Source organism: Pagrus pagrus (genome assembly GCF_965226575.1).
Source record: "Pagrus pagrus genome assembly, chromosome: 17".
NCBI lineage: Eukaryota > Metazoa > Chordata > Actinopteri > Spariformes > Sparidae > Pagrus > Pagrus pagrus.
In genome coordinates this window covers 8179233-8195301 of record NC_140201.1, presented here as the reverse complement: position 1 = coordinate 8195301, position 16069 = coordinate 8179233, and the positions used below count along the sequence as shown (strand labels likewise).

At 40.4% G+C, this 16069-nt stretch overlaps 1 protein-coding gene and 1 long non-coding RNA gene across 2 annotated transcripts; one reads left to right on the top strand and one right to left on the bottom strand.

The window, feature by feature from the left end:
- Positions 1 to 551: 551 nt before the first annotated feature.
- LOC311272833 (mediator of RNA polymerase II transcription subunit 30) lies at positions 552 to 5292 on the bottom strand. The gene is made up of 5 exons (XM_084379533.1): positions 5115 to 5292; positions 4497 to 4739; positions 3267 to 3425; positions 2382 to 2471; positions 552 to 1549 (listed from the first exon to the last, which is right to left on the bottom strand). Exons 2-5 carry the CDS (start codon positions 4728 to 4730, stop codon positions 1454 to 1456), a joined length of 579 nt encoding a protein of 192 aa, XP_084235659.1. The 5' UTR covers positions 4731 to 4739; positions 5115 to 5292; the 3' UTR covers positions 552 to 1453.
- LOC311272834 lies at positions 4620 to 14865 on the top strand. Its single transcript, XR_014624603.1, has 3 exons — positions 4620 to 4711; positions 10330 to 10490; positions 12633 to 14865. It is a non-coding gene; the product is annotated as an uncharacterized lncRNA (long non-coding RNA).
- Positions 14866 to 16069: the final 1204 nt, after the last annotated feature.

Here is a 16069-nt window from a genome sequence, read left to right as displayed (position 1 = left end):
ATTCATAGAAAATTACCAGGAGCCCACTTCATATTGTGTAAACATATGCAGCTCATATACACTGAGGCAAGCACATTTTCCTATCCAATGGGTACACTGATAACTTGTGGTGAGTAGCATGTCCTTGCTTACACAGAAGAAATCCTGGGATTTTATTTTTTGAGCACGGACTTAAATGGAATAACCCTTTTGGGCAGATTGAATTAGCTGTTAAATGATTACAGATACAATTACACCAATCAAAAGCAAAGCTCACTCACACGTCCCCTGTGCTTTTGTAACTCTGGGATTGTCTTTGATGCCGTGTTGTAGTGTGGGAGCACTACACTGATGAGCCGTTGGTATGTAAAGGAAGGATAAATACACGGGTCGGGGTCAGAATGTGCATCATTATGTGTTGGTGGATACGCCTTGATGTATTTATACGTCATCTCCATTGTGAAGGAGATCATACAGTCCCACGTCGGCCCTTAAGGGTTGGAACTGAAACAATGGAGCTCGTACCGCAGTCTGAGCCAGCCAATCCCGAATTCAGAAGCAGGACTTTAAAATATATGCTCAAAATGTTTTATTTAAAAAAGTTTATTTTATACAAAACAGAAATGACCCAGTGGGTTTATCTTTCGTCCAACAGTTTACAAAAATAAATTCACAGGCAAACACGTCTCAGCACCCTCGGGGTAAACAGGTGTGCTGTCTAGCACTCAGGAAGCTAATCTCGTTAAGCACATGCGCGCACAGACACACAGACACACACACACACACACACACACACACACACACACTTTTGTACAAAGCACCTGAGATACAGAGCTGCCAAGGGGCTAATTTGAATGCTGAACCCATAGTGTTTTTACAACTGACAGAGCTTAATAAGGGCAATTGTTCCTATTGTAAACACAGTCGCAAGATCAGCTTCTGTGCTTTCTGCAATTACCTGCAATGAATTCAAGTCTGTTTGGTGTCAAGTCAGCACCCAGGGGCAAAACACCATGAATACAGTGTTTTAAGAGAACTTGTGTTTTCACCTGAGGCATTACAGGTTTTCTACTCATTATCTAAATAGTATGAAAACAGGAGTCTGTAACTTATTTGAATAAACACAGAGTGACAAAATAACAGCTTTCTCTTGGAAAACAAAAATTGGGCTGTCAGCTGCCTCGTACGAATAGAAAATGATTCCTGGAGCTGGAGTGTATCAGGCTGACACAAGCTTCTTTCATCCTTTCTCATTTTTTTTCCCCCCCTCAACAACTTCGATATAATACATAGTAAACAGCAGAAGTTCTTAGGTGAACCACGAGTGAATTGTGAGTTTCAGTGAAGAAGTGCCAGCGAAAAGGTGGTGTGGAAGTGGAAGGTCCCGTGTTCAAATCCAACAGAAATTCCCTTATTTCACCTGGTCTTTGCCATCATGCAGGAACGCTCTCTCTGATAGGATCTAGTGGAACGATCATTTCCTGAGCGTCAGCATGGCGTTGACATCCCACAGCAGGTTCCTCATCTGATCCATCAGAACCTTCATCTCCTGGTTCTTCTGACGGACCTTCTGCAGGTTAACCACAGGACATCCATTAGTAAAACATCTGAAAAGCACCACAGCTTTAGCATTTACCATCCTTACAATCTTAACAAACCAGGAAAGAACCTAGTTTACTCTGTGTAGACATGAATCAATAATTGAGGCTTATTAGGATTATACCTGCTGGAGGATTTTGAGAGTAGAAAAGATTATTTTTAACTGGTTTGCTAATATTGTTGAGTAATCAAACAAGCTTACAACCTCGAGCCAACATCTTCTACAATTTTGCCACCGGCTGCCTGGCGGCACCTTATAAAACCTACCAGAAATCTTCATCTCGCTGGAATATTGGCTTTAATGTTTATAAAACAACACCCTGTCTCTTAACATTTACTTAAGCTGCACATGATGCTTTTTATGTTTCTGCATGTCATCCATACCCTTGATCTGTGTCATCACTGCCACCTAGAGGCATTTGCAGGGGGCTTGCTTACTTAAAGCTAAATATTTAGTCTTGCTTTGTGTTCTTTCAAAGCCTAATGGGAAGCCTACTTTAATTTTTAAAAGCAAACAATAGAAATAAATAGTAGCCTGAGTAGCTTGGTAGTAATATTGTGTTGCCTAAGTAGGCTTTATTGAAGCAACAGTGTTGCTTAAAATGAGGCATATTCCACCAATTTGTAATTACTTTCGTCATATATCTTATGCATCACTGCATGGCTTACTACAGGAAAACTACTAACTGCATTATAATCTGACAGCAGCAAAGGGAGAAGCAGCCATCTTCACTCACTGCTCTAATGCAGAAAATAACTAAATGTGAATTATTAATTGTGACTAAAAGAAAACAGGTACATACCTCTAGAACCTCTTTTCTCTCCTGGTTGACAGCAGGACTGCAGGGCTCCACTCTGACAGACACCAGCTCCTCCCCAACATATGGCAGAAGCTGAGGACGCAAAATACATACAAAAAAGATTTGTTTTTTTCCCCCAGTCCTGTCTGTGAATGCGTTTGTGTTCAACACTGAAAGAAGAGTGTAAGAGAAGTATGCACTCCAGTTTTGCAAATACAGAAAGGGTGAAACTTCTTGTTAGTGTTGTATTACAGGTGTTTCAAGCTAGCCTGGCATTGACCCAATCAATTCATTTTTGATTTCCAACCTGTGCACAATGAAATGCCTCTGGATGCAATTGGATTAGCCCTAACCAATCAGAACAATGACACAAGACCTAGAACCAATCAGAAATCTGTGACGACTGGCACGTGCATGTTGGGGTGGCTCTTGGTCACGTTTTTAAGCAGGAACAAAAACTGTGGCCTGGTCACACAAAACTTTCTCAAACTACAGCCTAACAGTAAAATACAATGCGTTTCTGAAAACGTTTAAGGCAATAAATAGGCTAGAATCACCACCGCCAACTTTGACAGTTCGATGTGAGTTTTGTGAGCCTCGACAGACCTGCAGACAGGACGCACGCAACTGGATAGACCTACAACCAGTCAGAGCAGTAAAAGATGTGGGATGTGTGTCTTTTCAAATCTGTGTTTCAAACATGCTTCAAATCCTATCAGGGGGGCCAGACATATCTGCCAGAGCAAATAAAACATGAGCTTGGCAGATCTGTCTGGTTCCCAGGTTAGTTTCAAGCTGTAATTATCATTATCATCATTTCCTGAAAAGGCTGAATATTTGACACATGATATCTAATATCTAAACAGAAATTTCCGGCTCCTTCCTGACCTCTGCTGGACCCTCCTGCAGGTCGGAGGTCATCTCGACACAGCGTTCGTACAGGAGACGGAGCTTTCTGAACAGCAGGGCGAGCTGCCGCAGGTGTTCCTGGAGCTTCCCGAAGCGGTCCTGGTACATCGCCTGGCTCTGGGTCACACCATTAGGAAGCTAAATCAAAAGACACACAGCGTCTCTCATCAGTTTGTGTCCCAAGTGTTGTTAACATTTTGGTTCAGATGACAGTGTAATGTGAAGATATCAAGATTAGTCAGGGGCAGAAAACAGTTTACACTTGACTCATTTTCTTATGTTTTCTTTCCATTTCCTGTTAAGTCAGAGGTTGATACTGTAAGACACAGTGCAGAATGTTTCTCTCTGTGTATTTTTAGATCTAAGAGCATTTAGATTCTGACGTGTCACTCTTGGGTTTAAATGCATGACGTGTCCCTGGTCCTGATGCTGAGAGTTTAGCATGCAGGAAAAAAAACAGACTCCATTTAATGCACAACGACAAGCAGGAAGAGGCTGGTTATACACAGAGACACACAGGGAGACACAATTAGAGACACAGATCGGCTGGAGATGGAGAGGTGAGTGACACAGATGCTGACAAGAATGCCAAGCAGATACGCCACAGAGGAGGACGGGACAAATCCAGACTGACAGACGACAGAGAAACCCTGCACCAGCAGCCATTCAGTTGACATCCACACAAACCTGATAGGGAGATCATATTTTACAATACAACAAAAACAAAACAAATAGAGACATTTTGTAAAGTAAAACCTAAACTGTGAACTATCTAAATACGTATCTAAAACAACTGTAATAATCTAGTCATTGCCAAACATTTGTAGGCTCCAGTTTCTCCAATGTGAGCATATGCCACTACTGAACATTTAAAAAATGAGTCCTGTATTTTTTTTTGTTCAGACAAAATAAGCAACTGCGTAACAATACTGGAGGCTCTACAATCTGCATCTGTCTTTGTTTTCTAAAAACTTTTTTTTTCATTTTCAGTCAGTATGTTTGAGACAGACCAGAGGTGCTCAGAATCATCTACATGTCCTAAGAAACTGTACCAGAAAGTTAAAAGGTCAAAAGTTATGGTCTAAAGTGCCTTGGTCAATCACTATAACAGTGGATCCTACAAAGGTATTCACACAATAACAGCATCTCATACAGAAACAGGGTGTGCTCCCTGTTGTGATAGCTATCTTAAAGTCTTATGTCCAGTACCTGCGTAGCTCTTGTGATCTGGAAGATCTCCATGGTGCGTGTGACAATGTCCTGAACAGTCTCCTGTCCGATCCGACAGAGGAACACCGGGGAGATCTCCCTCAGGGCTCCCTGCGGGGGCATGGACTGCTGCCCCGGGGCTGAGGCACCACCGGGGGGCAGGTGGGGCTGCTGCTGCTGCTGAGGGGGCATCCCTGCCATCCCTGGCTTCTGAGGTAACGAGGCTGCCATCATTAAATCAATCTATTGGGGAACATTGAATAGGAACATAAGGGTGTTAGCTTGACAAAGAGCCCAACCATGTTGTTGTTTGAGTAGTCAGAACTTCATTCACTGGAATAACCGAAAGAGCTTCAAAATGATAGTAATGCTAATTTCCTGAAGATGTAACGTTACTTTATCTACTATTCGTAAACTTCTACTGTTAGCAAAACCCACAACCACTATTCTCGTACGCACTAAACTATTAAACACAGTTTCTGTTGACTGACAAGAGCTAATCTTTGTGGCTAAACAGGCTAGCCTTAGCAAATTTTCAATGGAAATGCTCATAGAGAGGCAAGCTAGTTAGCTATTAGCCTGCTAGCTAGCCGGCGGCGAGTGCTGAAAACAGCTTACCTAAATCAACTTCCTGTGAGAAAATGCTGTCCAAATATCTCCGGCTCGCTGCAGTAGCTGCCCAAAATAACGTCCGTGTGATTTATTATTTTAAATACGACATAATGAGACCGTCCCGCTGATTTCTTTCAGCAAGCGCCGCACGTTTTTTGTTTTCATTGCGTCACTTCCGGGTAGAGAAGGAGCCATGTCCCACCACTAGATGGAGCCAAAATGGTTGACAGTGGGCCAACCTCACTGCAGCACAGCAGTCATGGATGTATGCAGAGGTGATCTCAGATCCTATACATAGTTTTCTGAGCTATATGAATAAAAATGATTTTAATTGATTTACATGAGCAAAAGTAGCACTACCACAGTGTCAAAATATTCCATTACAAGTGGTAAAAGTAAAAAATATTGTAGTTTTTATTCCACTACATGTATTTGATAACAAGTAGTTACTTCGCTGCACCAAACCAAAGTAGCACAGTTTAAACATACATACAGTATACATATATGTATGAAAATTTACTTATACTTGGACTTTTGATACTTCAGTACATTTATATCAAATACTAAAGGAATTTACTCAAGTACAATTCGAATGGGTGACTCACTTTTACCAATATTTAAACACAATGTCTTTAACCTCACCCAAGTACGCCGTTTATGTACTTTTCCATTACTGCTCGTGAGATTTTTAAAGATATAATAGCATGCAAAATACCTGCAAGAAACAGCCTAATATTTAATATATATTTAGAATATTATTACTTGGCTAGATGAAATGTGAAATAAGCAACATTAAGTGTGGCTACCTTTACAGTGCTCTGCAATATTATATCCTGCATACATTTTTAAAAGAGTCACTCAGTTACGCATCAACCCACCAACTCTTTTAGCACCGACCCCTGCAACGAACCTATATCCTGATCTACCAAGATGTATTTATTTAAAACTAAACCACTGTTTTATAGAGTAAAGTGAAGAGATCATCTAAATAAAGCACTAATAATGGAGTTGAATGGAGGTCATTAGAGTGTTATTTTATTTCCTTGAAGCCCGGCCAGCCAAATGACGTTCATTAATGCCAAATCATTCACTGCCTGGGATTTATCATTGAGTGTTTTCTGTAGCGGTTAAACCTTTGACTGATCAGTGTTTACTTAAGATGAAAGGCTTCTGCCGTTGTGACCGTTGTGGCCAAAAGTTTTAAGGAAGTAGATTTTGTTTTTCTTGTGATGTGGTTAATAGCCTCAAATGCCCTTCCTGTTGCCCTTAGGTAATGTGAGAAACATGAGTCAGTTCTTGATAAGCTAAAGGTTGATTTTCTGTACACATTATTTCTCCGCGTCAGGGAAAATTTCTGTGTGCAAGAAAAAAAAATTGAAAAACAGTTTGCTTCTATTTTCTAGAATTGATCGAATTGAGTGCGAAGAAACCAGCATGAACAGAACAAAGAATCAGAATAACAACTTCTAAATCGACTGTGAGGCTGTTTTACTCTCTCCTGCTCGGCTGCACCTTGATTTGACTCCGCTGGGATGTTTTTCTTCTTCTGCTCCCCTTGCTTTGTTTTTGTACTTCACTATTTTCATAATCGTTTGTTCGCTGTAGATCTTCAGCTTGAACTTGGTTAGTATCATGAATGGAGATTTGGTTTGCAGGGTGGCGTTAAAGACAGAGGTCGCTCGGAGGTCACTGATGGCGCTGAACAGCAGGGATGGTCAAAGAATGAAGTGTTTTAGACACATTTGAACATATTTTGACCTGACAATATTATTCTATTATATATAACTCACCACTACACATATATTTTTTTATTGTGTGTAGATAAATAAATTAGAGGCACCAACAGGGTATTACTGTCCCGATTGAATCCTTTGCAGTTATTACTTGCTTTAAATAACATCACAGGAGAAGTTATTTTAATGTTATTGTTTTTTTAAACTCCTCTAAAGGCTTAAAGGAAAAGTTCACCCAAAAATGACAACTCAGTCATTATCTACTCACCTTCTTGCCGGTGGAAGGTGTGTGAAGTTTTGCGGTTCATCAAACATTTCTGGGGCTTCACAGAAAAAGAGCATTTTTCGTAAACAGATGAAGTCGATGGGGACTTGTTTTTAAAATGTAAAAAACAAAGCATGAAATGGCACAAATTCAGGAGAATACTGCAACACTGTTTTGCTTTTCCACAAATGTTTTGTGGACTGCAAAACTTCACCCGGCTTTCCATCAGCATGGGCATGGGAGGATAATGACAACATTTTTGGGTGAAACTGTCCTTTAAAAAAACAACAGCTTGTACAGCTTTTATCGGCTGTCATAATCTCTTACCATCATCAAGTCTTTAGTTTATGACCAAATATCTGCAAAAGTAATGACATTCCCATCAAACTCACCTGTACTTTGTGTATCGCAAATTAAGACATGCTAAACTAAGATGGTAAACAAAGGTCAACATGGCCTGTTTACTCTTGTACGAATGAAAATCAGTCACGTCATCTGTGTTCAGTTTTCTCCTTTCACCTTGAGGAGCAGCACGATCATGGGGAATTCAACACGCCTCGTAAGAAGGATCCTTCTTCAGTTTATGATTTTGAAACTGTTCATGCTTTCATTGTATCCCCTCCATACATCACCCTTTGTTGACTTTTGTAGAAATGTACTTTTGAGTTTACAGAAACTTTATTGTCTTTCTGAGCATCAAATGAAATATTTACAAGACCCTTCCCTCTACTTATTGCATTCTCTCATCTGCACGGCGAAGCAATGAAACCTTGCTTCGTGCAATCATTAACTCGTCAGATAACGATGTCACACAAAAGGGGCCAATAACAGAAGATATCAGGGCAAGGCAAGGAAACAATGTCATGTCAAATTCTTGTACTAGATTCTGAGATGATCCTGCGAACATATGTAAGAAAAAAAATATATAGGGCAGCAGATTAAATATGCAGCAGTTGCAGTAGTTTCTGGTATCACTGATGATGGGGCATTGGCTTATCTGAAGGGACAGTAAAATGTCTGATACCAGGAAACACGCAGCACGGCGATCACACAGCTGATAAAGCACGACAAAGGCTTGGCTGTGCTCACACAGCTACCAGCACAACCAGTTTTCCCTCTCTGGTTTTTAGGTTGTGTGGTGATGCGGGGAGGAAAGCGGGTTATGGTTTGCATTGGGTTATTTTCGGACTGTCATTATTAAAATGGTCCCAGTATTTCTGAGTCGGCGCCTTTCCTTCAATCACCTGCGTATGTACACATGTTAAGCAGTGAATTTGTGGGGTCCAGCAGCGTGGACTGAAGTGCTTGCTTAACGTGAGAAGTTATCACTTGAAGCCTTTCTGTCCCTCTGACATCTTAACCTCATAAAATCAAAATGAGAGGGATTGTCTATGTACTTTTTCCTTTTGTTACATTTTTATGGGAAGATACATTTTACTCACCAAAGGTATGTTATTTCCAGGATTGGTTATTTCATGTAATGCTAATATTGAGGGATGGTTGAAACAAAGGCCCGCACCGAAGTGTTATTGTTATTTCATGCATAAGTGCAATGAGGCTGTCACATCCTTGCTTTGTTCCTTTGGAGGTGATAAGATGCCAGTTTTTTAGTTTTTGTGCACACTGGATATCAAAAATCAAACACAGCAGAGGGAGAAACATTCCTCTCTGATTGCTTCAGTTGTTCCAACGGCTCCTGGCAGCCGCTGGTCAACAGACAAGGTGAAATCAAACGTGCCTTTTCCCCAAAATCTTCATCAAAATAAAGTCCAGTGGGACGGAAAAATGTCAAAGTGAGCAAAACAGAATTCTTGTGTTATCAGAGTAACCCTGCCGCGGTGAGTTTCTGTGGTTATGTTCATCTGTAGGTGAGTTGCCTTATCGTATCACATCAATTTCCCTTTTCTGCACTGGAGTTTATCTGGGCCTGGTTGAAAGTGAAAAGTGAAATATGAAGAAGCACGTCAGTTTCTGTTTCCATCAAACTGCGCGGAACAAAAATAATGATTACAAATTGCCAGAAGATAGAAGTAGTTTTCCCTTTGACCCCGGGTCATTGTATCCTGTTCAATTATAATCTTTTAACTGTAATTGATTACAAAGAGGCACAGCTCTGTGTGCTCACTAGTTGTAGAGCGGAGGAAAACAAACTTTCAGAGGTTGCTCAATGTTTCCTTCTAAGACTCCACAGATTACAGATTGTACTTGTATTTGAATGTACCTGCTGCTACGATTACCTAATTTCCCTTCGGGGATTAATTAAGTTAACTATCTCTCTATTACACTGTGAATTCTCATTATCAATAATCTGGTACTCACTGTTCAACTCAGTTGCCGCCTTTGAAATTTGAGCTTTGTCAACTTTTTTTTTTGATGGACGGATTGACAGAAACACAGACAGACAGACAGACAAACGGATGGATGGACAGACAGATGGATGGATGGATGGATGGATGGGCAGATTGATAGACAGACATAAAAATGGATGCATGGACAAGTGGACGCACAGATGGGAAGATGCACAGACAGACAGAAAGGCAGATAGACGGACAGACAGATGGACAGCCATAGGCGGATAGACAGATGGAGGGACAGAAAGAAAGACAGACAGACAGACGGACAGAAGAAGGGACAGACAGACAGACGTATAAGCAGTGTGTGAAGGGGACAGGCCCCTACTGTCGGCCCCCTTAACGGTCGCGCCACTGGCAGACAGACAGACAGGACGGACGGACGAACAGACAGACAAATAAACACCTGCAAAACACCCAAAATGCCACAGCAGATGGCTCCAGGAGCACCTTTTACCAAGATAACACACCATTAACACACACAGACGTGTGACAGCAGCAGCAGCCGAAGCTGCCGAAAAATAAAGGTGTACGCGGAACACCCGGCCCTGTTATCATGATCCTTAACAATCTGTTTAAGCAGAGATAATGTGGTAATATGATATGGTGCTACTTTATAATGTGGGATGTTCTCCTCAATCCTTCATCGTGGTGCTTTAACCTCCAGGGTTGAACAGGTAAAAACAAGGTGTGACCCCAGCTTTAGAAAAGACGTTCAGTACGATATACTTTTGACAAACTACAGTGTGAGCCTTTTCTCATGCTGTAATTGTAATTTACATATCAGATTCATTCACTTGTCTGCTGTCTCTTAGCAGTAATGCTGCTCCAGATTACTGTCAGTGCGTTTTTTTTTTCTTTTTTCTTATCAGCATCAGTGTTATGGAGGGCCGACAGGTATAAAAGGAGGGACACAAAGGTGGGGACAGCCATAAAGAACGAGGGGAGGAAGAAACTGAAGCTCGGGATGGAGAAAACAAGGATGCTCGTCCTCTGTGTCTGTTTGACCGTCATGTCAGTGGGCTGCGCTGAGGTAAGGGACACTTTGGACTCCGGTTTTGGGGGCGAGCGGCCTGAGTTTGAGGGCTGTGATGGGTCAGTGATGGCCGAGCAGTTCAGCCTCTCTGATTAGTGGACAGCTGATTTACGTATCTGGAACATGAACGCAAAGCAAACTGCCTTTTGTAAGTATGGTTGCAGTCAAATGAGTCACAAAGGAAATGAAACATTTAAATGCCTCTCAAAGTCTAAGCAAATGGAGCTTTTTATTCAAGCAGTGTTTTTTTGTGTTTGGACTTTATTTTCCACTGGAGACAACACTTACCCTTTACAAAACTGAAACGCTTAATTAAGAGTAAAATTTAAAAAATGAAATAATGAGAACAAAAAAATGATTTTATTCTCGACCAAGGAAACATTAGTCACCATTAGGGTCCATTTAGCAGCTGTTGTGGAGCTTTTTTCTGAGCACTTTCCATCAATGTTGGCCTAAAATTGACAATTGAAAGTTCATTCTTGAGCGTTTGTAGCGTTTTGGTATTTATTTTAATCATATTTTTAAATTTCATGAAACCCAAAACATAGAAGAAAGCATGGCTTACTTAGGATTTCTATTTAAATGTGCCAGATTGCTGCGATTTGGAGCGTTAGTCAACGGATTTAATTAACCTTTGGTCAAATTTCCTCTGAAAACTGTTTCTCACTCAACCCTGTAAGGTCATATTTCCTCTGCTCTATTGTAATCATGAGCTGGAGATTTATTAATAAGTCCTCCACTGCTATAATTCTGTGAAACTGAATATATTGGACCTACTTTACTTTGTCTTTTTTTCTTTCGCTGAGGTGAGTCACCGGAGCACTCAGATTTCCAGATCAAGTAGATATGACCTATCAGGAAAGATAGAACGTAGGTTTGGACGACAGGGAAGATGAAGGCAGGTGTAGATATGCCGTGTGCAGTTAGGGAACAATTAGTGGAGGGCAGACACACACTCCAGGCCTCTACTAACCACAGCCGTATGCAAAGCAGGGTTAATGTCTCCGCGCTTCATGTACTCAGTTGGAACAGCAGGTGCTTGACCTTTGCGTCGTGCGGCTATGATTTGTCTCCGACACTGAGCCACAGTGTACTGAAGCTTTATCTACGGCAGGAAATCATAACTTTAGATCAGTGTTGAGTGAAGGAGGGTGGGAAGAGGATTCAGCACAGTGATAAGTGCTGCAGACACTACAGGTTTTTGTTTCTTAAACGTTTGATTCACTTACGTTAAAGGTTTTTCTACGGTTACCTCTTTGTTTGCCAGGTCTGTTTTGGGGATTTCTGCGACCCCAATGTATTGGAGGAATTTAATTTGTAGGCTCATGGCACACAAAATACATAAAAAGAATCAGCAGCAGTGTGTATTTCACATGTGACCTCGTGGGAAATATATTTTCTTCCACGGCCAAAGCGAAATGTGAGGTTGGATATCAGTCTCAGGTCTGTGCGTCTCACAGCTGGAGTCAGGGCGTGGCAGCGACCAGGTCGCAACAACGCAGGGAAGACGGTACATCAGCTCTGTCCAACCAACAACAACCAGCTTTTTAACACACTTTGATTCCTTTGTTTAACTTGTTTATGAACAGTGGTGTAAAAACAACATTTGAGCTCTTGCCGTAACAGTGAGCTTGTTAGATTTGGTGTCATTGTTCCTTTTCAGAGACCAAAATCTAAATTCTGTGTGCGCACAATAATCGGCAACCCGTGCTGCAGCTGAAGATGCTGCAGAAGTACTAAGTGGACATGAAAATGATGCATGCTCCAACATCTTTTTTAACTCACACAAATATCACAAACTCCAGTTACAATTGAAATGCGAAGGCATGGGGTTGCTATTGATCTTTCCTTTCCTGGTGCTGGTTTGTATTGCTGCTGGAACCACAAAAATAAAATACCTCACCTCCGTTGTACTGAAATTGCGGTGGGAATGATCAACATGCATCTCTTGAAACCTGACCAAATAAAACCCAAACCACCTTGCTAAACAGCACAAGAAGAACATGAGGATGTGCATCTTGTTTTATTACAGTGAACTGACGGAGATAATGTGTTCGCCACCGATTCTCGTTCTAAAACAGAAAGTAACTGGACTTATCTCTTCTCTTCTACAATGCAAACTGTTGTTCTCTTTTACAGGGGACAAGTTCAACGGGGAGCAGCAGCAGCACCGGATCAGCAGCCACAACGCTGCCCGGCCCCATCACCAACGGTACTACTGTAACCGTTGGTGACAGTAGTACCGTCACCGTTGGTGACAATAGTACTGTAACCGTTGGTGTCAGTAGTACTGTAACCGCTGGTGTCAGTAGTACTACAACTCCAGTCTCAACCACCTCCACCACCACTACCACCACTACATCACAGCGCACGACAACCACTCAAGCAACTACGAGCTCTAGAAGCACCCCTCGCCCTTCTACGGTTGGAGCCACCAGGCCCAGCAGTCCCAAAACTTCAGCTACGACTCCAAAAGATGGGTCTGCCTCTTTAATCGGGTCCTGCAGTCTGCTCCTGGTGCCTGTGATCTCTGTTCTGATCTACGGTGTATGGGACTAAAGTGAAAAGGCAAAAGCAAATCACAGATTCACCCTTCCTCAATAGAAATATTAGATTTTTGACAGAGCCTGTCATTTAATCTCTTCTATTTACCCTCTTACTGTGACTCATATCAGTGCTATGAAGTGCTTTGTTTGCTGTGAGCTTTTTTTTTCACTTTTAACCAAGACTGTTGCACACAGTCTTACTCAATAATGTATAATCCCGTTGCTCAGATGTCAAAACTACCACATTTGAATCAGCAACGTGAACACAGGATGTGACATTTCTCTGTATTCTTTTGAAAATGAATGTTAATTGACAACATAATTGCCATTGGATTTTAAATATATTGTCAAAATACATATAAAAGTGTTTTTAAAAATACAATTTAAGGGTTTCATCGACCAAGGTCACATTTTGTGTGCAGCTGATAAGCCAGCCCTTCACATTAAAGTCATCAGAGAGCAGATCCACGATTGGGTGACCCTCGTCATCATGTTAACAAAAATAAACACACGGGCTTAGCATTGCGAAACGTTCGCAATTTGGTCAGGTTTAGGCAACAAAATGACTGAATTAGGATTGTCGTATCACATGCACATAAAATTGGACTTTTGCATACTGTACGAGCTGAAAGCAATTTAAAGGTGCAGTTCTTTAGACAGCTGATCGTTGATCCTCCCAGGCGTCTACGATCTGGGAATGAGTCTCTGCAACACAATACATAGACATTGTAAAGGACAAAATGCTATTTCTTCGTATTCTGTTGATCATTTTAGTTCATTTTTGAACATTTTAAAAAATAAATTCTCACTTACCGCCTCTTTAAAACCAGGCTGTTTGTCATTAACCACCTTCAATGTGTTGCTTTGTCTTTTATCTCCTGACTACAATGACAGGCTCTCATGAAGTGATATCATGTTGTATGTATTTCTATGTATGTGTGTGTATTTGTATCTTAAACTATGAGTGGAGTAATGTAAGTATGTAGGTTGTGATGAAAGTTATTACTGGAGCTGACCTAAAGAAGGGTACATCTTTTGGAAGAAAATATCATTTCTGACTAGATAGAGAATATATGTTAAACTGCAGTCAAATGTCTGAGAAGTTTAGGGAAATTTTTAGGAAAATCTGGTTCACTGAGAGGCCATCGTCATAAAGCATTTCTTTACAAGAAAGAAGCTGTGTAATAAATTATTTATCTGTGACTGTCTTCCTAAATTCTGCAGACAATCACAGACGTGACATGACAAAAATACAGTGGTTGGAGGAACTTTGCCGAACAAAGACAGCACAGATACAAGATATCTCTTACATCCATATCTGGATTGATGTCATTTGGCTCAGTGTGAGGGTTTTGCATTTGTGGTCCATCGCTGGGGTGGAGACCGAGGCCAGGCTTCCTGAATGGAAACAGGTATCAGGTGAAAAATCTGATTGCCTTATAATAGGCCAGACTCAAGAAAGACACGGTTTACAAAGCTAAGACTCTCAGCAAGGATACGCAAGCGTACGACCGCGCTGGACATTGAAAAGAAAGAAATACAATTGAAAATTGATTTTTTTTAAAAAGCAGCGAGGTTTAAATAAGATATTTCCTGCTGTCTGATTGTCTTCAAGAGGAAATCACCTCTCATCCAACATGAAGTTCATTGTCCTGGGGCTGTTTTCTCTGTCTCTGCTGGGATTTGTCTGTGCACAGGTAAAAGATCTTCCTCACTGGCTGTAAAGTAGAGAGACACGACGAAGAACAAGAAAGAAAAAATCTAAATCCAAAAGGAGAAAGTTTCTTCAGATTTTATTGTTTTCTTCTTATTTTGACTACAAAAATGATTTCCGATTTCTCACACGAAAAGCTCTAATATCATGAATAAATGATTAAATCCACTCCTGTTTGCCATGAATCGTATCAATGATGAAATGTAACTGAGTACATTTACTCAAGTTCTATACCTTGAGTTTTTCGATTTTCTGCCACTTAATACTTTCACTCCACTACATGTATTTGATTACTTCAGTTACTAGTTACTTTGTAGATGCAATGCTGCACTAGAGTGAAAGCAGTACATTTTTTAATTGATTTATTAATTTATTATATACTTAGTACATTTATTGTCTAAAAAATTACTTTTGATACTTAAGTACATTCAATATCAGATACTTTAACTTTTACTCAATACTATTCCCCTGAGTGAAGAAATTTTTAAACACGATATCTGTGCAGTCTTGTAAGAGGGATCCAAAAGTCATACTCGAGTAAAAGTAAAGATATCGAGTTAAAGTATTACTTTGGTATGAGTGAAAGTCCCCCGTGTGAAAAGTACTTTAATGTTAAATGTACTTAAGTATCAAGAGTACAAGTACAGTAAAATGAAATTATACATATAGTTACATGTATGTATGTATATAAGGATTTCCTGATTATTTAAATCTTTGGGGTTTTTTTTAAATCTGATTTCAATACTTTGGCTCAGATGCAACTTGTAATCTTCAAAGTAACTAGTAACTAAAGTTAGCAAAAAAAATGTAGTCGAGTGCAAAGTACGATATTTGCCTCCAAAATGTAGTGGAGCGGGAGTGTAAAGTAGCAGAAAATGTAAATACTCAAATACAAATACAGTACCTCAAAATTGTTTAATTGTAAATTGAGTACATATACTTAGTTACATTCCACCATTGTACTTAAGTATGACTTTCTGATACTTTTACAACACTGCCTGTGCTTGTGTTTTTCCTGACCAATGTGATTTAAATATTCATGTTAAGAATTAAATTTAAATGTAATTTAAATCAATGCCAAAATTTAAAAAAATGATTCATGGAGTATTTTTTAAAAATGTCTTCTTCTTCTTCTTCTTCTTCTCCAGATGGCAGGGCAACTACCAGAGCCGCGTAAAACCTCCAATGCAACATCCAAAAGCAACACCACTAACATCAACAACAACTCCACGGGAACCAGACCAATCAGCACCCAGACCCCCATCACCATGACAACAAAGATGACCCGGACCAGACCCGCAGGGATGACCATGGCC